The sequence below is a fragment of the Charadrius vociferus genome, unplaced genomic scaffold (genome assembly GCF_000708025.1).
Source record: "Charadrius vociferus isolate BGI_N301 unplaced genomic scaffold, ASM70802v2 scaffold784, whole genome shotgun sequence".
In the NCBI taxonomy this organism is placed as follows: domain Eukaryota; kingdom Metazoa; phylum Chordata; class Aves; order Charadriiformes; family Charadriidae; genus Charadrius; species Charadrius vociferus.
The window spans coordinates 54370-78565 of record NW_009648161.1 but is presented as its reverse complement, the minus strand read 5'-3'; the positions used below and the strand labels follow the sequence as shown (position 1 = coordinate 78565).

At 43.8% G+C, this 24196-nt stretch overlaps 1 protein-coding gene across 1 annotated transcript; it reads left to right on the top strand.

Annotated features, from left to right (window-relative positions):
- The first annotated feature begins 2628 nt into the window (after window positions 1-2628).
- Window positions 2629-21704, top strand: DNAJC11 (DnaJ (Hsp40) homolog, subfamily C, member 11). The gene is made up of 15 exons (XM_009884070.1): window positions 2629-2752; window positions 4905-4978; window positions 6163-6264; window positions 11043-11171; window positions 11853-11975; window positions 13296-13369; window positions 15690-15879; window positions 16269-16354; window positions 16781-16897; window positions 17832-17987; window positions 18291-18360; window positions 18479-18536; window positions 19734-19876; window positions 20361-20490; window positions 21121-21704. Exons 1-15 carry the CDS (start codon window positions 2665-2667, stop codon window positions 21144-21146), a joined length of 1566 nt encoding a protein of 521 aa, XP_009882372.1. The 5' UTR covers window positions 2629-2664; the 3' UTR covers window positions 21147-21704.
- The last annotated feature ends 2492 nt before the right edge of the window (window positions 21705-24196 follow it).

The following is a 24196-nucleotide window of genomic DNA, read 5'->3' as shown; positions in this document are numbered from 1 at the left end:
AGCTCTGTTTGCACAGCTCTCTAATGCCGTGCACTGAAGTGTGCTCTTTTTCTAAACATTTCAGTGCGATTCAAGCCCAAGTCTTGTTGAAAGCCGGTGGGCTGTGCTTTTAAAGTGCTCGACGGCTTGTGTAATTCACCCTGCAGAACGTTCGCAGTGTGCAGGTATAGAGGTTAAAAGGAAGAGGTAGGAACGGCACGCTGGTTGCGCCTGCTTGGGAGATGAACAGCGAAGGCTTAATAGTTAACTTTGCTAAGCTTTCAGCTCTTCACTAGAGACCAGAAAATTCAGGTTTGGTACAGCAGGGAGCTGGAAACCAAGTTAAAATGGTCTTTGAGGGAGTAATTCCAACTGAGAGTAGTAGTTGCTTCGTTAATTACCCCTTGCTAATTAAATTCAGTAGTACTATTCTGTGTGGCAGTGGAATGCAGTGCACTTGCATTTCTGTGCGCTGAGCCAACTTTGTGTGATGTAGCGGCTGAGCTTAAAATAATAGTTAACCACTGAACTTTGCAGCCCCGATGAGCAGAGTGAGCCTGCCCAGCAGTGATCTTCATGTATGTATGTACATAGATGTTTAATCTTTTATAGATTTCAATCTACTAAAAATGTGGTGGCACATTTGAGACATTAAATGAAGCCATTTAAACCCCAAATAGGGAGATGGGACGTCTTTTAATTTTGCCTGGAATTTTGGTAATAAAAATGTAACTTACATATGATTATTACTGACTTATGTGTGTCATTGCAACTTGAAATGATGTCAGTATTTCTTTAGCGGTTTCTAAGAGGCTATTGCTCATGAAATATTGAACCAATGACCCGGGCTGTTCAATGATGATGAAAGGTCCAATCTAGCGTTTTATTGAACGTGGCATTTATGAAAAATGAAACTGCTCATTTCTGTTATATAATCAATAGCACATTGAACCATTTATCATTAATTTGATTAAAGAATGCCATTTTATACATTCCCCTGCCTTCTCAGTCCAGTTTAAATTCGATGTCCGAGAAAGCACAAGGTAGCAAAAAGAAAAGAGCTAATCTGTAGCTATCGTTACTGTCTTGGGGCCAGCAAATCTGGCAGGTCCCCTTTTGCTGTATCGTTTAGAAACGTTAACATGGAATAGTAGAAATGGTCAGAGAAAACATTTATTTTAAGCTGTCCTCAAAATGGAGCTGATTTCTAGCTTGGGTACACAAATGAATGCATTTCTTCAATGAAAACGCACTCTCCTTACCACAAGTAGGGAAAAGATGTTACTTTGAGAAACAAACTTTTAGGGCCTTTATTTCCATGGTGAAAGCTTGGAAACTGAAAGCTTCCGTCACTGAAGATCATTAAGACTAAATGGAATTTGTGTCTTTAAATTCTGTTATTGAAAGTAATTTTCTGGATGCCCCTTTCTCACTTGCTGGCATTGTATTCCTGTCCGTTGTAACCCCCGGCGTGACAAAAGGGATGCTATTTGCTTGAAGGAGGCCAGCAAGTACCTGTCGTGTTGTTTTGGTTATTTCACTCTGCTTATTTCTGCTGGTGCGGAGAAGCAGCTTCCTGCGCCCCTGGAATTGATTCTTGCCTGGCCAGCTGTGTAACTGACCCGTTGGTAGCTCGGCGATGCTGCACGCTACCTGTGCCTTTCAGGGAAGTTCTGGTTGATTTTGGCAACGGCGCTGCTAAATAGGTGTTAACCGGCCTCCGAGGAATAGACAGCTGCCGCAATATAGGGACTGTTGCAGGAGTGAGGTGAGAAAGGGGAAGTTACCAGGGCTCTCTAGACTCAAAAAATAGTATTGCTGTGAGGTTGTCTCTGGAGAGATGATAATGGAAGGAGTGGAGGTTTTATTCTATTGATTCTGAAAGAGCCATCCGAAATTTGTTTCCACCATGTGTCTTTGGAATGAGGCCAGGTGCCATCTAAAATTCCAGAGTGGCTGTGGGGAAGAACAGGGCTTTTTTTTTTTTTTCTTGATGCATTTAGCAACACACTGTTCTTCTAGTTATCCATCTGCTGCAGGTCCGTGTGCTTTTGTGGGCAGACGATGCTCTCTCCTTTCTCACAGCACAACAGAGAGCTCTTGCTGTCCGGGCAGGGGGGTGCTGGGGAGCACCGCAGGGAAGGGATGAACGGAAAGCTGTAGATTTACATTACTTACCTTTGCTGCTGTGGAAAGTCAGTGCTTTTTGGTAGTTATAGTATTTACTTAAGGGTTTAAGATTGAAATACAAGTAGAATTCTATGTAAATCTCTGGATTTCAAGTGTTTTTTATCCTGAGGTGACTTTATTTTTTCTTGCTTTTCTTCATTGAATTGAGGAGACAGTAGTTGCCTAACAAAAATAATATATAAACACAGATTGTTTGGGTGGTTTGGTTCTTTTTACTAACTTCTTGTGCCTAGGTATACACTGATGCGCTGTTGCTGTTACTTGTTGCACTATAAATAGCATGGAAAATACTGGTGTGCATAATTGAACATTTCATTAACTTCCATAATGAAACAAAAGTCCGTTCTTGATTTTGTGTAAGTAAAAGTAGAGTATTTTAGTATCTGATGGACTTCTCTTTTAGAGCCGATCTTGAGAATGGTCTTTTAAATAGCATTTTACTGCTTTTCGCAGGCCTCTCAGGAAGAGCTAAAAGCTGCCTACCGCCGGCTGTGTATGCTGTACCATCCAGACAAGCACAGAGACCCGGAGCTCAAAACACAAGCTGAGCGGCTCTTTAACCTTGTTCACCAAGCTTATGAAGGTCAGTAGAAATCTAAAGTTTGCAGAAACAGTTTTCAGGGGTTTTCTAGGAGGAGGGCTGTGTCTTCATGCTTTTTGAAGAAGATATGAGTTATTACAAAGTAATAATTAAATTTGCTGATACTTAGTGATGCTTTCCTTCCTTTCTGTCCTGTAAATCAGAGGAGCAATGCAGCATAAATTCTGCAATGAACAAGATGTGAGGTCTCTGTCTTATTTCCTGCATGCTGTAGATAATCTTTTCACCACTTCCCTTACTTCTGAAAAGACTCTTCCATAAGAGACTGAAGACTGAAAAACAGAAAGACAATTTCATATTTTACTTTTGAACTGATGCATCCTGAGTTTCTGTTCTCTATCACCTCGTTGCGGTCTTTATTGTTCTTCAGCAAGTTCTTCCATATGCTAAGACTGAGTACTAGTAACTAGTAGTTAGAGCTTTTTTCTCATCCGAGGATGAGAAAATATTAAAATTATTCTGAATTAAGCCAACTTTTACTTAAATCCTGGTGTCACAAGTGATACATAGTGTAACTGAGGCGCAAGGCAGTGATTTGTTACAATTAGCTTACAGCATTTTGGAAATGTGATAAGAGGCACCTAGAATGCAAACGGATTTGAAGCTGGTAGGACTCTTCTGCATTGAAAAAATGGCACAGCAAACTAGATACCTGGTCCTGTAGCCTAAAGGGAAACTAAAGCAAAGGGATGAATAAATACTCTTCTATTAAACCTCGAAGATAAGCTAATTTTTTTCTTACTCTCATGTTTTCTGGCTGATAAGCATTTGTTTCTTCCAGTTAGACTTGAACACGGGTGGAGCCATTTACATTGTCCCTAGTAAGGCATTGGGGCATGTGGAAGCTTTTGCTGGGGAGAACAGTGAAGGTCTGTTGATGACATGGGGAATAAAAACTCAGGATATTTCAGTAATTTGATTTTAGTGTGGTGAGTAGGTCTTACATTAAAGTCAGCTTTCCCTTTGAATTCCGTGGCTTTGCTTGGCTCTGTGTAATGGCGTATATGTAAATCGTTGCTCATTTAGTACCAAATGTGAGTATAATATTGTACAAGCAAAAATTTTGACATCTTGAAATAAGCCACTCCGCTTCCTGCCTATTTCCTCCCCCTAGTCTTCCATCTCTTAATATCTCACAACAAAAGGTTTGTTTTATCAGAATTTATAAAAAATAGTATCTGCCTGTGACATTTAGCAAGTTCAGTAATCTTCAAGTAGTTCAGATCAAAGATCAATTAGTAGTGTAAGCCTCTTTTTGCCGTAATGTACCCACCCAGCTCCCTGAGGACTCATCGGTTCCTCCACAGTCAAAAGAGATATATAATGATAAAGCTGGTCTTGCAACCCCGTGGGAAAAATACTGATGATTTTGAAATTTATTTTTTTAAGGAAGGGTGTGGTATGAGAGATTATGCATTTATATGTGCCTTACACTTTAGAGATTCTTCTTAATTCTATGTGCAGTCTTTTTCCAAAGTAACTGTTCTGCAGTCTCCTGGTGTATTTTCTCCACTACATTGGGTGAATTTTTGGGAGATTCAAACTGTACATGCAATTTTGCCATTACCCTGTAGTTGACGTTTGGCAAGGCACAAAGTGCCTCATGGAAATTGCTTTGTTGGTGCTTGGCATGTCCCACGTGTTTGGACTGGGTGAGAAAGGATCAGTGGACAGGGATGGTAAGGGGGATCCAAAACAGGGCGCGAAGCACCAGAGAGCTTTGAAAGCTGGGCAGAGGTAGGTACCCTTCCTCCTCGGGTAGCTCCTAGGGACTGCTACCACTGAGTCGCTAATAACCCCATTGATTGTTAGAGGGCTTATGTCACCCTTCAGTCAAAGAAAGCAATGTTAAAAAAACCCACTGCCTATTCAGTTAGTCTGCGTGTCTCTCCTGTGTTCTTTTCACTTTTTGATTTACAAAAAAAAGAAGGGAATTTGCTGGGGGGAAAAGTCAATGTGTCCTGTTAATAAAGCATGTGAAAAGGTAAAAGGGAGTTAATGTAAAAATCGGATGCAATTGTAGAACATGTTTCCAGGATCTGTGCTTGAATTCCGAATAACACGAGTGTGTTGGTCTGAAATTCAAGAAGACCACAAAATGAGTTCTCTCCTCTCTTTTGATTTTAACTTGCAGTGCTTAGTGATCCACAGACCAGAGCCATCTATGACATATATGGGAGGAGAGGACTGGAAATGGAAGGATGGGAGGTGAGAGAAATTTAGCACCTTATGGCCAGTGGAATTGACTAAACCCACCTTTATCTGACATTCTTGTTCTATCGAGCTGCACTGACACCTTGATGGTAATAAATGCCTGTTTGTTTGTTTGAAGGCATCCTTGTTTAGTTATTTCTGTCTCTCTTTGTCTCTGCTGAAACACCATGATGGATTTTCAAAGAATACTCTGGTTTTTTACTTGACAAGAGAACAATAAACCTGACATTCAGAGTTCCCTAATAGGATATTACCATGACAGGCAACATCTTTGTCTGAGACAAATGTGTCGTTATTGTCCATCTAGTCTCATCTTTTTCATCTGAAACTTTTTTTTCAGCATCAACTAGCCTCTGAGTTTGAAATTACTTTTTCTTTCTGTTCTTTTTGTCGTTTTTTTTTGTTTGTTTGTTCAGCTTTTATGGGCTTTCAAAGAGAGCTTGTCCATTCATAGCTTTCCTGTTGTTAAGTCCCCTTGCTAGCCTCTGCCAGTCTTAGTGGATCACACTACACTGCGTCACTGCTTCCTGCAGAACCGTATTGCATTGGGTCAGGTCAGTACCAACGTCAAGTCTGGAGTTTGTAGCAAGAAATGTGGGGCAGCAGCAGCATGTAACAGACATTTCTGAGCTGCTTGTGGCAGACTTGGTCTTATTTTGAAAAGCCCAGCGCAATGCTCTTTCTGTCCATACTGAGAACCGTACCTGTTCAAAACCCTCATTCCCTCAGACGTGTAAGGTAAACAGATGTGAATCAGCATAGCCGAAAATCACAAAACTTGCTTCATCAGTTTACCTCAAGCCAGGCGCTTTCAGTCGTTCTCATCCATGTGTCTACACCTAGCAGAGAAGTTAATGTATAGCTGTTGGTAGCGGCTGCACTGCAGTATCTTGTACTTGTGATCTGAAAACTACTTGGTTTTGTCAAGGGAATAGAAATAACAAGACCGTTTTCCCTGCTCTCAAAGCATGGGGTCTTCTGTCATGCCTGCCATTTGATCTGGCCCAGGTGTTTGCTTCCAAACCCTGAGTACTGAAATTCGTGCAGAGTGGTTACAGCAGCAGCAGGGGCAACGCGTTAGAGCGTACCAGGTCAGTGGACCTCCACACCATCAGCAATGCGATACCCTGAATGTCCTCTTTCTCATAATCTTTTGGGTTTTATTTCTTTTTGAGCAGGTTGTGGAAAGGAAGAGAACTCCAGCTGAAATCAGGGAAGAATTTGAGCGTTTGCAGAGAGAGAGGGAAGAGAGAAGACTGCAGCAGCGAACTAATCCAAAGGTAAGCAAAGACTTTGTGCCAGTCTCAAGAGTGAATCCATAAATTATTAGGCGTATGCAAAGTGTGGTGAGCCTAGATGAGGGGCTATAGTAAATAGCTCTTTACGTATCTACGCTTAGTGAGTTACTTTTCCTCTTTTGAATATGCAGTTTGTCTGGACAATGTAAGGAAAACCGCTAATTCTTTGAAAAGTAATCCTCTGTAGAAAGTTCTCTTTTTTTTATTGAAACATGGAGAAGCAAAATACCTCTTTTAGCAATTTCAAGAAAACAGAGCTAACACTGAAATGTTTGTGATTTCTTCCCAAGTATCCCAAATAAAATGAAACTCCCTGCAGTTACCTGACAGATTTTCCCTTCAACGCCGCTGTACTGTCACAGCAATGCGGGGAGATATTCAAACGCAGCTTTGAAACGGATGAAAAATGTGAGGCAGCTACCAAACCGGCTGGGTAGCAGAACTCTTCTGGCTGCAGCACAGCGAGCAAAATCAACCTGAACAGGATTGGGGTCTTGCCAGTTTCACAGTTAGGGCCTCTTCTAGGAAAGCTTGATCGCGCTCTCAGGATGAGGATCATCGAGTATTCCCTTCCCATCTCTCCGTCTGTTTGAGCAGCCGTACACTGACAGTAAATGACCCACCTCGCAGCTGATTTTTGGCTGTTCAGAGACGATCAAGAATACTGTGTTGAGGATGATGTTCTCATGGTAGCATTGGGATGGCAGGGAGAGGTGGAAGTGTCGATCAACCACTGCATCCTCTGTCACCTGCTGCAACTGGAATACTCCCGTAGTTTGGAATGCGAATGGCCTTGCTGCTCTTGGCTTGATAAGTACGCTGGGCAAACACAGGTTTTGTGCGTGAGGTTTCAAAGCTTGTTGAATCACAAAAATCTTGGTTCTCATGCAGTAAATAACATTATCCAAGAGCTGCATCGACACTCACCAAATGTATTCATACTCTAGTTTACCTGTATCTATATTTTTCTTGGGCTTTTTTGCTTAAACTATCAGAAACCATTTTTACCTATTTTTTGAAACGTGTTGGAAATCCATTTCTTCTGTGCAATATAGGAATGGTCCTTGGTGGGGAGCCTTAATTTTCCTCTATCTGCCCCAAGGTAACCATGCAGATATTTACGTAGACAAAAGTGTCCATCTGGGAAGACCCGTGATGTTTCGAGATACGCACCTCGGTACAGACTTTGGATCTGCGCTGATCTTAGCAAAGCAAATTGACTAATACAGGTCACCAGGCTGTTGTGGGTAGCGCACAGATACTCAGAACTTGTTTGTACTGGGAGGGTAAATAAGCATGAATATCTCCTGACAACGTTATTCCAGCCAGGAAGGTATTTCTGGGTGCCACAAAACAGGCAAGTCGAACCATCTCTGCTGGAGATGAGGGTGACTGGGGTCAGAAGGGTATTCTCGGAGAGGGCATGGTTATCTCCACCTCGTGCTTCTCTGTGGCTTTAGGAATTTGACATTTTATCTGGGCGCCTCGCCGTGGCTGCGAGCAGTAAAAAGCAGAGCTGCACTGTAAGCCTCAGCCTCTGTGTCCTGTGACAAAATTAGCCATCTGGGTGTTTACAGCAATTGCTGATTGGCAGCCTATAGAAATGTCTCTCCAGGCAGTGTTCCTGTGGAATTAGGTAGCGCAGCTGTGATCATTTCATACACGAACGCAAGTTATTTTAAAATTTCCAACATTTTGTCAGTTCTATAAAACAGTTCCAGCAAAATAAAGCATTTTAACCAGAAATGTTGAGCAATAACCAGATGTAGGCAATTTGGCAGGTTTCGAATTGAGTCTATTATTTGCTTTTAGAGCTTTGTTTTTGCTTTCAAAGACATGTGGAAGGGTTGAAAAGTTCATTACTTGATTTGAGAAGAACCGCTTCCTGTTAGGAGAAATTAACTCCTGTTACTTTCCTGCTGTGGAAGGTCAACATCTAAGAAGTGCAGGTCCCTCAAGGCTTAGTCTTCCTCTTCCGCAGCTTCCATATGTCACCTTCCAGAAGGTAAATCCCTAAGGAAAAAGGCAAGGAGGGAGTATATTCTTCTCTGGCACACCTCTTAATTCCATCAGTAAAGTCTGTTTGCTATTCACAGGATGGCAAATAAAGGTGATTTTAAAAGATGACACCAGGTAACAACTCTGATGGTTCTGCAGTGCCGTTGCCCAGCTTCCTGCCCTGCCGAGCTGGTGCGCTTCGCAACGCCTTGTGTGCGTGCGCCACCAACCTCGGAGCAGCGCTTCACGGCTTTTTCCCTGCTGCTCTTCCTTTGGGAGGGCGTTTTCATTTCCAATGGTCCGAGCAGGTGGCTGATGGGGCCTTGCGAGCAGCAGCGGTCCCCTCTCTATTATCCGGTGGCATAGGGGGTGCTGTCGTTCTCTGGGAATATTTTTAACCTTACCATCTGCCGCTTTTCCTGTGCTTGTGCCTGAGCCAGTTTCCTTGCCAGGATCTATAGACCTCTGAGGGTGACTCCACCTGCTTGGCGGGAGGTAAAATGCATGGAGTCCACCACTCGCTTCAGGAAAGGCCGCTAAACAGAAGATCTGCTGAGGAGCCAGGGAGGGAGCAGAGACGCTCCTTTCCTCTGAACGGGTTTTGTGGATTTTCATGGGTAGGTTCAGGTGTTTTCCTTTTGTCACTGGGAAGGTCTTTGTTTATAAATTCATACGTGTGAAAAAGGAAATCGTAAGATTTTGAGTACGATTGAAAGAGAGGAGTTGCAATGAATTTCATGGATATGCGTGGACCTCGTTGCATCTTTACAAAGAGTACCGGCATTGCGGTACGAATAAACGTAGTACAGCAAGATGTTTTTCAGTGGGGTTTTTTAGTGCAAATTCTTGAAAAAGCTTTACTGCTGTTTATATTCCTGTCTGACTTGAAAACATGCAATTTTCTGTCTTTTTGACATTCAAATTCAGCACCCTTGCTACTCAGCATGATATCCCTTGTTTAAAAATGTTTAACTTGGAATTTAAAGTTGCAGTCTGGCAAAGGTTCTGCGCTGAATGTGGCGCTCCAAGTGGAAAACCTTTCTTTCCATCCTGTCTCTGCAACGAAGGATCTTGGGCTTTACACTTCCTTGAATTGAAGAGCATCAGGGAAAAATGGAAACAGTACTTTCTTTTGTTAAAATAAATGCTCACCTGTATTGAGACATATTTTATTGCCCAGTCTGGAGTGCATTTGCTGGAAGTTCATCAAGTGGAGTTGGCACTTCTGTTTCTCTTGGGCTGTTCTACTCCGTGTCTCTCCCAAGGGCTGGGAACGCACAGGGCTGTGCCGCTCCCTAGGGGTTGGCGGGTTTGCCTTGCTTCACTCTTTTTTTGGCCTCGTTTCAAGAAAGAGCACAATGTGGGAGAGGGCTGAAACTGAAGAAGCTGTGGCGTCTGGAGAGCAGATCCCTTGAAGGTGACTTTGCCGATGGTTCCTGAAAAGTACCCGTCGCCATAAAGGGCAGGAGCTGGTCCGTGGTGCTGCCACAAACAGAACCGTGAGCGTAATTGCTTTGAAATTCGCCGGCCTGCCCAGAGTCGTTTGTGAACACCCGGGGCACAGCCCCTCTTCCAGGGTTCTCTGGGAAATAATCACACCTTCCTGTGTTAAAATATTCATGCAATTTTTGCTGCGTAAGGAATCAGAAAATAAACGTTGAGAAGAGGTCGGGAATCTCCACAGCAAATAAATAGTTGGGAGCCAAACCAGAGAGAAGTTTTGAGTCCTGTCAAACTCTGCAATTCTTCCTATATTTATGGTTCAGCATTTGATTAGAGTGGAGCGAGCAGGGAAAAATGCTCATTCAGATTGAAATAAGAATTTATTCCATCCATACGTGGACTCTGGGTGAGTGGGTTTTGCACCTACACAGCTATTGAGTGTCTTTATTCAAATTGCTCAGAGTTCATCCTGTGCTAGTGCACAGGGGAGGGGGTTTATTGCAACTGGTACATTTGATGTGGGCTGGAATGCCGTTTAATAGGTCTATAGGGGAGGTTTCCAAAGCCTCTGGAAGTTATATGACCCAGCCAAGGATCTAATTGTGCCCTTTTCAAATAAACCCACTCCTGCAGTTAGTCTGAGTGAGCACAGCAGCAGGTAGCCAGACTGTTTAGCTGTGGCCTCGTTTTTTGTAGCAATAAGCTTTTCTATGGTCTGAGAAAGGAAATATTTAGCACTTGCTAAAAGCCTGTCTTCGTCAAGCTTTTCTTCTGATTACAAGATACAAACTAGGAGAAGGAAAACCAAATTTTTGACAAACGAGGTGAATTGCAAATGAATCATGAAGCTCAAAACTAAGTTGTTTCCAATAACTCATAAGAAGAAAGCATTTAGAGGATTTCTGGCCAAGTTCCACTGAAGAAAGCCGATTTCTAAAATACATTATTTAAACTTTTAAATACTGACAGAGCAGAGTCAGCTGTGAGGGAAGAAACCTGCTGTGTAAAAGTGTTCTACCTACTTCTGTAATGTGTCACAATAGAAAAATTACCTACTAGTATTACAAGTTGCATTCTTGCTGAAAAACTGGCTTTTATCCAGTTTATTTTATGATTTATATTGCTGTTTTAGAATGTTGTAGTAATTCTTTTTTGTTTGTCTTGAATGCGTAAGAAATGCATTTTAGAGTGGAAAAAGTAATTGCAGAAGAAAAAACTACAAAAAATGTAATGATACACAGGGATGGTTTAAGCCATTTGGCCTATATATGTTGGATGTTTGTTAATGCTAAGTACTTGCTTCCCTTGTCATTCATTAGGGAACAATTAGTGTCGGAATAGATGCCACTGACCTCTTTGATCGTTACGACGAAGAATACGAAGATGTGCCTGGGAGCAGCTTTCCCCAGATTGAGATAAACAAAATGCACATATCCCAGTCCATTGAGGTAAGGAGGGCAGACGCTGCCGCTGGTGTGGAGCAGGGCCTGGGCTGATGAGGCACTACAGTGCAAAGCAACAGAAAATGAAACGCTGCTCGGCGGGTTCTCATCTTCGTTTATGGGAGGACGCGATTACCAGCACGGGTGGGGAGAGGAAGCTCAGTGCCAGCAGGACGGTGTGTTGACTGTACAACGTGCGTTTGTGTGACTCCGGCGGTCCTGCCTTCCTGCTAGCAGGGAGGCCCATCCTGATGGAAAACGGGTCTCTGGGTCTCACTGAACACAGAGTATTTAGTGTATGAAAATGAACAGCACTCGGTTTTGAGGATGTGGGTAAGGAGAAGAAGGGGGAGTGTTTCCTCCGTTCCAGAGTTGAAGCAGTTTTGCTAGTGAGATTAGAAGGCTTCGCAGTTCAGGGTCAGGACTTCAAGGTGGTGCATTAAAGATGTCACAAATAGCTGGTACCGTAAGAATTATCTCACTTTTTGCCATACCTGGTCATTGACTACAAAATTTAGAGCAAGCGTGGTTCAAACAGCTGGGCTTAGGGGATGATGAGGAGTCAACTGGAGTGTCACCTGTCTGCCTGCACTTACACCCTGCGGTCATGATTACATCCTTGCAGAATATGCATTAAATGTGTGAACCGGGATCAAAGTAATTGGTATCAATATATGTGTTTTTCAGGCACCACTGACTGCTACAGACACAGCAATACTGTCTGGCAACCTTTCCACCCAGAATGGGAATGGAGGTGGATCGATTAATCTTGCTCTGAGACGAGTGACATCTGCCAAGGGATGGGGAGAGGTGAGAGTACTAGCTGTTACACATTTTCACGTCCCGTCTATTTCAGGCTGCTTGGATTAGGATTGGACCTCCTGTTTATTTTCTTTAGGGAACTTTAGCTCTGTTTCATCTCTTATTTTCTACATTCTGTAGAATGTAGAAAAAGGAATTCTCAAATGAATTTGAGAAAAAGGGAATGCCAAACCTTGTTTTTCCTTAATTGTTTCCCTTTTCTATTTGGCTGTGCATTTTGGACTTCACTTATGCTGACAGGATTGTTACCTGTTGTCTCCAGGGCCTTTCTCATGTCACTGTCTGAAGCCTCCCAGGTGCCTTCGGGAGGCTGTGAGCGCACACCTTGGGGCAGCGTGATAGCTTGCCTTCGCTTCGAGAACTGCTCTGTTCACAGGGGAAGAAGTTATGGGGGAAAATAGTTTGACTCACAGGCAGATATGATCTAAGTAGCTGGAAGGTCCCACGTCACCACCTGCAAGCTGTGCCTTGCTGGACCGGTGGCTTTGTTTGAGATGCTCGTGGCATCGCTGCTGTGGCTGGCAGGTGGCTGCTTTCTGCGCCTTCCTTTTTGCACACTGCTAACCCCTTTCCTCAGCGTGTGAGAAATGGGGGGTTTCCTCTTGTTTGAGAATTCACACACTGGAGGCAGTTGATTTGTACGAGGATTTTGTAATATTGGTAATGCAGGAGCTTGTGGATATTGTTATGTGTCAGTTGACTAAAGAAGTTTTTTTAAAAAATGTAGTAAACTTACTTGGGAGATGCAGATGTTGTAGGAACTGCTTTTGCAGGTTTTGTCATGAACAGTGTCAGGTCTACGAACTGCTTCCATTCATGAGACTGAACAGCACCAAATAAACACGGAATGTCAGCCCTGGGTGTCACCCAGACTGGTGGATGAAGCAGCAGGCGCGTTTTGCAGACGCTGAGACGGTGCAGCAGCAGAACTGCTGACAAGAGTACTGTGAGGCTGTCCTGAGGAGGACTCAGCCTCAGGGGCAGCGGCCAAACCTTGTTGTTCACTGTTGTGGGGCCGTGATGGAGGTGTTTACTCCGTTTGCTCTGGAGCAACCAGAGCGGGTGCTAGTGACAGTAGCAGCCTGTAGCGCTACGAAACTGCCTTTGTTTTACTCATGAGGACCCTACTCAGTGAGACACCTCTTATTCTGAACGCAAAGCTAGCAGAATAGAAAGTACGCTGAAATACATGGTAAACGTTACTCAGATGAGTAAAATGTCTGTAATGTAAATGATGCTTGTGAAGTACTTTGTCACTGTTGTAAAAGATGTTTTCTTCTAACAATTTGGCATTGTGCATTTAAACAGCTGGAGTTTGGAGCAGGAGACCTTCAGGGACCTCTCTTCGGTCTGAAGATATTCCGTAATCTTACACCAAGATGGTAAATATTAGAAAAATTGTTTAATGGTTAATATTCTGCACTAAGGAACCAAACAGCCTGAACTCTATTCCATGTTAATTCTGGATTTGTTTTCTGTCCTACTGTCGTGGTTTAGTCCCAGCCAGCAGCTAGGGCCACACAGCCACTCGCTTACTGTCCCCCACCACCCATTAGGGTGGCGAGAAGAGGGAGAAAAAGAGGGGAAAGGGAAAAAAAGCTTCATGAGTTGAGTTAAAGACAGTTTAATAGAGCAGCAGTGGAAGAGAAAATAATAATAATGGTACAAGAATATACAAAATAGAGCAATACAACACAAGTCGCCCTCACCCCCCAACGATCAGTTCCCAGCCCGTCCCGAGCAGTGCTGGCGGATCCCTGTCCCCGGCCAACCCCCAGGTACATACTGAGCACGTGGCTGTGCTGTGGAATGTTCCTTTGGCCGGCCTGTGCCGCATGTGCTCCCCCTCAGCTCTGTGGGAAGCTGAAAAAGTCCTTGACTAACATAAACATCACTTAGCAACAACTAAAACAATATGTATTGTCAACATTCCTCTCATACCAAATCCAAAACACAGCAGCTGCTAGAAAGCAAACTAGGACACCTGCAAAATAAGATATTTCTTCTTCAGACTTAAGGTTGTGCTTTAGTACTGATCAAAATGCTTGTACTCTTTTTGTGTGTTTGTGTCCTCCATTTTCATACTTCCAGCTTAAGGAAGATCTGTGTTCCACATCCTTAGATTTGTATTTGATCTTGTCATGAATTCATGATACTTGAGGCACGATCTCACGATCGGAGCAATGAAGTTTGCTTTGGGAGCAGAACAAAGGACTGGGGAGCTGACCTTGCTGCAGTCAGCCAAAAAAGCATAGTATATGTGTTTACAGGCCCATAAACGATTAATCGTAGAGGGTCTTTGTGTTCAGGTCTGTACCATGCTGTAGAAGCGCTTGCAGTGTTTAACGTGCCTCTTAAGTTCGTTACAGGTGTCAAATCTCCTTCATGATCCAAAATCTGTATTTAATGCAGATACCGAGAAGTTTTTACAGTTTTTACAAACTGTTTTTAAACCTCTTGTGAAAATGCTGTGTTGTAGGCGGTGGTTGTTACTGTATTTTCCTACTTCAGGAGAGGGGTATCTTTTACATACAGCTTTACTTGCATAAAGTGCTACCTATTGACCAGGAGATGGTATTTTTCTCACTTCTACAGATGGGGTGGAGAAACAGCTTCTGGGTGGTAACAGATCAGTGAAAAGCAGCCGTTTCTTTAGCTAGTTCTGTAACTAGCTGCTAAGTGTACTTAACTAAGCACATTAAAGCAGTTCTAAGCATAATTTTAAGACTAAATTGAACTGCTGTTCATTTTGGTTTTAAGACAAAAACGTGTAAAACATTCTTGCATCCTACATTAATAGTAGTTCAGTCACCAGCAATTTTCAGGATGTTAAACTCAAGTGTGAGGGAGGAGCATTAGAAAAACACACAATGGTTTATAAAATACCATACAATTCAGAATGGTATGAGTGGCTTTCTGCAAACTAATGATGAGGGAAAGCTCGAGAGATTGTGCTGTCAAAAGTCTTCTGATCATTGTGAAACATAACACGTAAATAAAGCTCCCAAGGGTTTTAGTCTCAGCATCTGTAGCTCTTCTGGGACTTCCATATGTGAGATGGAGTTTCTGACAGCAAAAGAGGAGATGATATGTCATATTTTAGGGAAATAATGCCAAATTTGCCACTAGCATGCTGTCTGTTTACAAATGAGTAGAAGTCTCAGGTTGCAAAGGACAGTACAAGGTAAGGGTTGTGATTGAAGACATATGTTAGAGCATTGTAGGTTCCAGTGTAGACTTCCTTCTTTTTTTATTTTCTAAGTTAGTAAATATGCCATTCCTCAGAGCTTATACTGGGGTCTGTTCCCCGTAGAGTCCTTTAATGCTGTTTTTTGGAGCTGATGCTCGAGGATTATTAAATAGCAGAGCTGCTGTCTTCTAGCATCAAAGTGTTCTGCCTCTCCGGAAGACCGGGACTTTATCTGCCACGGGCAAGAAGGGTAAAGGCTGGAGGGCAGCCTGCTGCGTTAGCTGCAGCCGTGTGGCACAGACAAACAAACTGGGGCATGAGCCTGCTCTTCTGGGCAGTGCTGTAGTCAGTACAGTCTAAATTAGTTTTTCGTTTTTCCTGAAACCCTCAGGTGTCATGCTCTTTGCAGGATAATCTCTGCATATTCAGCGAGGCTCCTGGGCAAGAAGGAATTTGAGGCCATCTGGGAGCCTTTGTTTTATCACTGATGAGGTTTTCCTTATTTCTTCTAGTTTCATCACTACAAACTGTGCCCTGCAGTTTTCGTCCCGTGGAATCCGCCCAGGCCTCACCACGGTCCTAGCCCGCAACCTCGACAAGAACACGATGGGGTACTTACAGTGGCGGTGGGGCATCCAGTCTGCCATGAACACTAGTATTGTCCGGGATACAAAAACCAGCCATTTCACCGTGGCGTTACAGGTGAGAGTCTTGTTGCTGTACACAGGAAGCAGTGATACCATCCCGTGGGAGAGAAGTGCCTCAGCCTTTCTGCCCCAGCAGTATTTTGGCTTGGGACTAGAGAATGACGCAGCAGTGGTACTGTCTCATACGAACATGTAATGGAGGGAACCAGCCGTGTCTGGCAGAGTGCAACACTTTGCACCCCACATTATGATATCTAATGTGGATCAGCTCAGATTAGGGTCAGGATGCACAACACAGACTGCAGAGATTGCAGGCTGTGATGAGTAAGTGGCAAGCATTGCGATGTTTTCTGTGCCACTTAAAGGATAAGAAAGGAAATTTGGGGGAACATTCAGTGGTGGCTGAGGGTACGTTTTCATACATTTGTGCCTCTTGTATTTCAGCTGGGAATCCCTCATTCTTTCATGATGGTCAGTTATCAGCATAAGTTTCAGGATGAGGATCAGACACGAGTGAAAGGTTCTCTCAAGTAAGTGTGCAAGAGGAAATTCACATTGCTCATGGCCTGAAGAATCTGTCATCTGCTGCCCTGGGCCTCCAGGTTCCATGCAAATCAAATGCTTCTGTGGGCTAATTAAGCCTAGTAACCACTGAAATGAATGTCATGGAGGCTTAGCTATGTGTGCCTCTTTGGATAAGTGGGGCTGAAAATACCTGTGTGATGCCTTTACGTCATCACCAATAAGAAAATGAGAAGTTCTCGTACTCTGTTTACTACTTTACAAGGTTAAAAGGCTAATCTCATCTTGCAGATACACGGTGAATCTTCCAGTAGCCAACATCTGCTGCACACAGATGTATTTCCATGTTTTATTTGTTGAGGAATTACAGGATTCAGTAAAGAGGAATTGAAGAGTCTTCCTGGTCTTACCAGTTTTTGGTTCTGTCATTCTAGGGCAGGTTTCTTTGGGACCATAGTGGAGTACGGAGCAGAGAGGAAGATTTCCAGACACAGCATTTTAGGAGCCACCGTCAGCGTTGGTGTTCCCCAAGGAGTGTCTTTGAAAATCAAGTCAGTTCAATATTACAACTCTAGATTGCAGGGGCTGACCATAAAATGCATTATTCTATTTCCGATATTCAGGTGGGAAGGTCCCAGTCTTAGGGCAATCCAGGTATATTGATATATCACTATGAGAGGTTGCAGCTGCCCTCACCTCTAATACACGTGGTGCCCATCGGAAGCAATGTGTGCCTTCTGCTGGTGCTACTCTGAGCCTGAGCCACCTCTTTCAGGACTAGTGTGTGTGTGTGTGTGCATCAAAATATTCTGAAAATACAGCTTAAAGTAAGGTTTGGAGCATTATGGTAAGTGGATGCAAGATTTCTGAAAATATTATTAGTAGAAATGTATTTAATTGCATTCTGGTTTTATAACATTGTACACAAGAATATACCATCGTTAACTAATACAGGTGATTGCACTATTAATAAGATGCAGCTCACAAAGAGGGGCAGAGCTCTGTAAGGGTTCATATACTGTGGTGCATTTTCAATTGGTGACAGCAGAGGGCGCGCCAGGGACCGCTGTCCCAAGAAAATAATGTTTTCTAAAATAAATATCTTTATAAGCGTCAGAAAAATATTAATGTGCTCTTCCCTTGAAGGCACATGCCAGTGTTGTGGCATGTTGTGGCTTACACCTTCTGTGTAAGCATTTTATTTTCTCTTTATGATGGTGTTGGTCCCTTTTCCTGAGAATCAAAAAAGCATTTTAGAACGGTCAGGTTCTAAAATCTAAATTCTAAATCACAAGAGACATCTGCTACATAAAAGTCTGGCTATGGGTGCTGTCAGCTGTCTGTCTTAGCATTCTCTTGTTTCGTTTTATCAGATTTTTGTTCAGCAGTTGTTCAGCAGCATCTGCTGCTGCTGAGTGTACTTAACTAAGCACATTAAACTCTGCATTTCCGCTTACCTGTCACTCTGTTCTTTTTTTGTTCCAGGTTGAATAGAGCTAGCCAGACCTACTTCTTCCCTGTCCACCTAACAGATCAGCTGCTTCCCAGTGCTGTATTCTATGCCACCGTGGGACCTCTAGTTATCTACTTCGCCATGCATAGGCTAATCATCAAACCCTACCTCAGGGCACAAAAGGAGAGGTGAGTTTGCAAGACCATGTTTTAAATTCAGAGCTGCAAAGTCCCACTCGTCTGCTTCTGGGAGGCTGGTGCAGAGGGTGGGCTATCCGGCTGAGGCACTGCGGTTCACTGTATCATCAATACTACTGAGTTCTAGAAGCCTACAAAAATATCTTGAAAGGTGAGGAAGAACCTTAAAACCCGGCTCATTTGTGCGAGTTGTGGGTCAGTTGTAATTGGGGCGGGTAAGTAGACATCTGCCGCTTTGTGGCTGAATCCCATCCACTGTGTAGACCTGATGTGATGTTCACTTCCTAATGCCAGAGAGCTGGAGAAGCAAAGGGAGAATACAGCCAGCGACATCCTTCAGAAGAAGCAGGAAGCTGAAGCTGCGGTAAGTCTTTCCCGTGACTCGTCCCCCTTGGTTAAAGGAAGCTGTTTTCACTCTGGGCTTTTCTCTTTTGGACACAGTGTCTGACACTGCTTGATTTTTGCGGTGCCCTTTGTGACAGGTCCGGTTAATGCAAGAGTCTGTCCGGAGGATAATTGAAGCGGAGGAAGCCAGAATGGGTAAAGATTACACCATTTACTTGCTCCATAAATTTGGGGAGAGGAAGGAACAATACAAAGGCTGGGTGGTTGATGAGGAGAAATGCAAGGTATTGTTTCTTCATTTCCACTCCTAATGAAGCACAGTGTAATTGCTGTTGTGCATGTAGTGGTGAAGTTCCGTTATGATTTGGTTTCTGGTGCCTGAGCTTAGTAGGGATCCACGGAGTATTACCTTGGGACATGCTGTGCGGTGGATCAACAGGCTGAAGACAATAGTCTGGATTCACCTTTTCACAAAAGAGAAGTGTGTGTATAAATATGTGCAAAAATTATAGTCTGAAGTTTAGGTTTCACTGGTCTCTAGCATACACAGTTGCCTCCTGGATCGTTGTCATGGTTTAACCCCAGCGAGCAACTAGAACCATGCGGCCTCTTGCTCACCCCTGCCTTTTGCACCCCCAGAAGGGTAGGGAGAAGAGGGAAAAAAAGATCTGAAAGAGGAAAAAAAAACCTCATGGGTTGAGATAAAGACAGTTTAATAGAACAATAACGGAAAAGGAAAATTATAAGGGTAAAAGAATATACAAGACACAAGTCACTCTCACTGCCCGGTGAGTTGGTTGCCCAGACCGACCCAAGCAGAGATCGTGGATTCCCCACATCGGCCAACCCCATTTATACACTGAGCATGATGTCTATGGTATGGAATATTCCATTGGCTGTTCTGTTCTCTCTGTGCTCCTTCTCAGCTTCTACGGGAAGCTGAAAAAATTCCTTGACTAGTATAAACATCATTTAGCAACAACTAAAACAGTATGCATTATTGACATTCCTTTTGTATCAAATCTGAAAACACAGCAACCACTAGAAAAAAAAATGACTGTATCTCAGCTGAAACCAGGACAATCATAACGGAAATCAGAATTCTGATGTTTGCTAGCAATTTGCAAGAGAATGTTCCAAAGTGGACTGACATCCACTTGGACTATCACATCAATGTGGCATTGAAGCCATGTCGTTCTGTCCTAGTGCTGAAGATTGCTAACAAACACCACAAAGAAATGTTCTTCTGGCTTGAGAAGCATGGGTCCAGGCAGGGAAAATTTAAATACCATCGAAAGCACGAGAAAATGCTGGGATGGTCTTTTCATCAGCGCCTGCCCAGCTGTCGGTGGGAAGCCTTTCATCATATCTGTGATTTCTTGTGAAATGCAGGTTTGATTGTAGTGAACGCCTGGTACGGGAAGTTTGTTAATGACAACAGCAGGAAGAATGAGAAGGTGAAAGTAATAGATGTGACTGTGCCGCTGCAGTGCTTGGTGAAAGACTCTAAACTCATCCTTACAGAGGCATCCAAGGTACGTAGCTGTTCTGTCAAAGGCCAGATTCAAGCTCACATGTGTGACTCAGAATTTCGTTTGAACGGTGTGCAGTCCTGCTGGGGGATTTCTCCAGTGTGCTTGAAGCTAGTGACTCTAGATCAATTTACAGAAGCCGTTTACATACCAAGGGTTATGAACCTCCAGGAATTTCTGTTTCTCTGGACATTTCCAGTGCCAAAGAAACACTGTCTCCGTGTTTGCAGCGTGGGACAGTGTGTGTTACAGACTCGGGGGCTGTAAACCAGAAATTTCCCACCCCCCGATTCACTCTTTTCTGCATTTAGAACTTGTTACTGGGGAGGCAATTCCTTAGCTTCTCATTGCATCTCATTGGCAACAAAACTCTCTTTATTTTTTTTTTTAATGACACCTCGTTCTGGCACTCGTGAATGTTTTTGGTCAGTTGAAGAGCTGTGAAAGTCCATTCCTTGATGCTCAGTCTGTCCTTCTCTGGTTCAAGGCTGGGCTGCCGGGTTTCTATGACCCCTGCGTGGGTGAGGAGAAGAGTTTGAAAGTGCTTTATCAGTTCCGAGGAGTTCTGCACCAAGTGATGTCAGCTGACAATGAGGCCCTTAGGATACCAAAGCAATGTAAGTAGCAGGGACCACCCTGCTTCTTCCTTCAGGAACCAGTAAAGGATTGCTTCAGCTCTGTGTGGTGAAGCACAGAACTGGGGACTGACCGTGATACAGCTCTGGAGTACGACCTAAAAGAGCTCAGCAGCACCACTGCAGCTGTTCATACCGTCTAACCTTATATATCTAACGAGTTAAAAGCAGAGGGCTCCTACAGCTGCTGGTGTCCCTGCTGGGCAGTTCACAGCAGTGGATTGCCCTTTGAGGACTGATGTGAATGCATGAAGGCAAGGTGGAGGCCTGAGCCAGATTTCTTTCTCATCCCCATTTATCTATCTGCCAAAACATTTTCCCTGTGAAATTGTGAAAACCGGTATCTGCTAGTGACAAGTTTTACTGGTACCCCTGTAGGAGTTGGCTAAAGGGCACAAACCTCATGTTGACTGTAGACCAGCTCCCTGGCCCAATTTAAGCAGCGTGTCCAGCTTACAAAGTTTCCAAAAGTACGTTTGAAGTGTATCTGAATCATGTTTAATTAGCAGCCAGAAATGTTCCTGTCTGTCCCTGGTATGGTGGTAAGTCCAAGCTGTGATGTGTCTCGTCCGACAGAACGGCATGTATCCATTTACTGTTCTCATCCGACAGCTCACAGAATCGATGCGGATGGCTAATCTGGTGAGAGTGTGCACGTCCGTCACGGTACCTGGGTCAACGGAAACTACAAAACCTTCCCCCGGACGCTACAAGTTTAAACAGAGACATTTTTATTTTTACTATTCTATAGCAGGTGGTGTCCTACCAGTTATGTTAGGAGACAAAATGAGAGAACCTGCTTCTACAGGTGGCTCCAAGGCAATACTTCTCTGAATTGTGACTCAGTAACCAATAAAGCAACGTGACTCTGAATGCGCAGTGCTTTCTGCTGAGGTTGTGCGAGCGGGCACTGAGCACCACCCGTCGTGCAGCCAAGTCTTTGCTGCTGTGATTTGGCCACAGTCCATTTGTGCGGTCTCACGTCTATCTTCTTGCGCTGAGCAGGGAAGAAGACCTGTTGTTCTCACTTCTCCACATACTTCCTGGGGTAGGTAACACACCTTCTCCTGCTCCTGAGGAGAAGTTAAGTCCTCTGGCCACCTCCTGGAAGGTCTCTGTGTAAATCCTTTTGTTGGAAAGAAGACAGAGATTGTTTTTCATCTCAAATCTGTATTTGAAATGTACTTGTTAAGAACAAGTATGTTTGGAATGAAGTTCTTTGCCTTTGGTAGTAACACGGACCTCTTCAGCATGAATCCATCCAGCTGCTCATTTCAAACACTGCTATTCCAGATGAGGACACAGGGTATAATGGTCTTATTAATTCTTCTGCCACCTAGAACCATGTACTATCAAGGTTTTCAAGAAAAGAGGAAAGCAAATGGGGGAGAAGGACAGCAATTAATTTAATTTGATTCTGATGCTGCGACTATCTCTTCCCATCTTATTTATTTCTAGGAAAAAGGAACGTAGTTTACACAAGTAAACCAGACCAAAGTGAGGAGAGATGCCAAATGGGTAAAGAGCTGAAAACGTAAAATTCAGCTCCCTTTCTAAAAAGCATCAGTTATGACAAATCCATTGGATTAATCTCGCGTAGAAGCCATGCCAGTGATTTGCCAGCAAAAAGGGCAGTCCTGTTCTAGTGACACAGCAGACGGAAGCGGCAGCCTTATAGTATCTACTACACACTGCGTACGTCAGCAGTACCGAGGCGCTTTCATAGAGAAAAGGAAAAACCGTGGCTGTTTCTCAGGCACAGTTCTGCTCTTGGTGAGTCCCAGAACAGTCTTCATTGCTCACATGTGAGAGACAGGGGGGAAAGAAAACGTATCTTGGCCGTGTATTGTTGCTCGTGACAACAACTACCATAAATCATTTCCTGACAGGTACCTGGCCCCTTTTTCTGTGCAACGGTGGTTCTCTTTGCTCGACTCACTGTAACAGGAGAATTAGATTTCCGAAAGCAGACTTACTTGAGCCAGACTGAAAGAGATGCCCCCACTCTAAAAAACAAGTTCATACAATGAAGGGGTATTCACTTGTTTTTATTAAAAACAAAACAAAACTCTTCATTTGTGACCAGCTCCTGGTGCAGGATTTTATTCCACTTACGACCAGTGTTCTGTTGATCTGAAGTTAAATGTAAAACGTGCAATAAATTATATTCAGCTGAAAAGCAGCCCATGTTCCCTTTGCATCTGTAGGACACTCTTGAAAACAAACTCGAAAAGCAAGGGGTTGCAAGTTTTGTAAATGTAACTGCAGCCTCTGGCACATCCTGCTAATTGACCTCCTTGGATCGCCTGTGTCTATAATGAGTTGAACTGGGCAGAAATCTGCACCAGAAATTCCTTTTTAATGTCTTGTCACTGCATGAAGTGTATGGTCAAGAGTAAGTGACAAGGATGTGGCAAAATACTCCCAGGAGTACCGAGAATTAAGTTTTGCATTTGCAAGTGCAAAATAGTGACAACACCTTTGCTGCTAATTACAAAGAAGAATCTCGGTATAGCCTGTGTCTAGCAGAGCAATGACACTGAGAAGTGATTTAATGAAAAAAGTTTGCGCAATAAAACAATTCTCCTCATTTCTGACAACTTCCTGAGACAGTTCCTGCTGCCACGGAAGTGTTTTCTTGCATATTGTCTACATTAAAATGTAGAGAAATAGCAGTGTGATTCTAAAAACTGCTTCAGTACTTCAAGACATCCCATGGTATTGCTACACTTGAAAAATAACGTTTCTGAGAGGCAGAGTGCATTGTTCCTTCTCCAGCAGCCGAAACCTGTACCAGGGTAGCATCTTTGGGTGCAAACTTTAAAATGCCGTAGAAACGTGAGGTGACACATCCGTCTCTAATCGACCCAGCAAATGCTTAAATACCCTAATAAGGGTCTGGGAACGCGTGCTAGTCTTCTCAGCCAGAGCCTTTAAACTGGAAGTTCTCAAGGTGGAGATAGAGGTTTAGGATTTACTTTTTAGAGTCTTCCCTCGTCTTCCTGTGCACGCGCTCGTCTTCAGTGTTCCAGCCAGTGACACGCGACAAGGAGCTACAGCTCCAGGCACCGGTTCTGCTGTGAAAACCATCCAGACCTCCTCCCGTGCAACTCAACCAGTATATCCACGCCTGAAGGTGGCTCAGCTGCCTGGTCAGGGCTTGGAGTCAAGCGGGTGCTTTCCTCTTAATCACAGCTGTGTTCTCGTCAGAGAACAGACTCGGTTCTCCTGCTGTCCCCCCCCATGCTGTCTTCCCCCAGCACCTGGGAGTTATCCTTCTCTCTAACTGCAAAGAACTTTGCACAAGGGGTAGATGAACCTTCACTTTGAGCATCTGAATTTGCGACTCTCGTTAAAGTAAAATCCCTCACGATTAATACTGATGCAGGCCTTGCCCCCTTCCCTGGCTAAACATCATTAAAAGCGTATAGCTTCGTTTTTCCTGCCACATCAGCCCACCAAGGACTCAGACTCTTGCTTTTCCCCTCCTTTCAAGTACTGTGAGTGCCCTTCCCCATCCCTGAGGCTGCTGCAGCAGGTTCTTCTCTGCAGTTGGTGGTGCTTGAGCTCCATTTGTGTTTCCCTGCAGTGTTTGTACCTCTCAAGCGTTGCTGAATTGTGTCCACACGGTGGAGTCCGCTCCCTGTCCTGTTGTCTCCTCCCTCCACCCAGGTATTGGGTCGCTCTC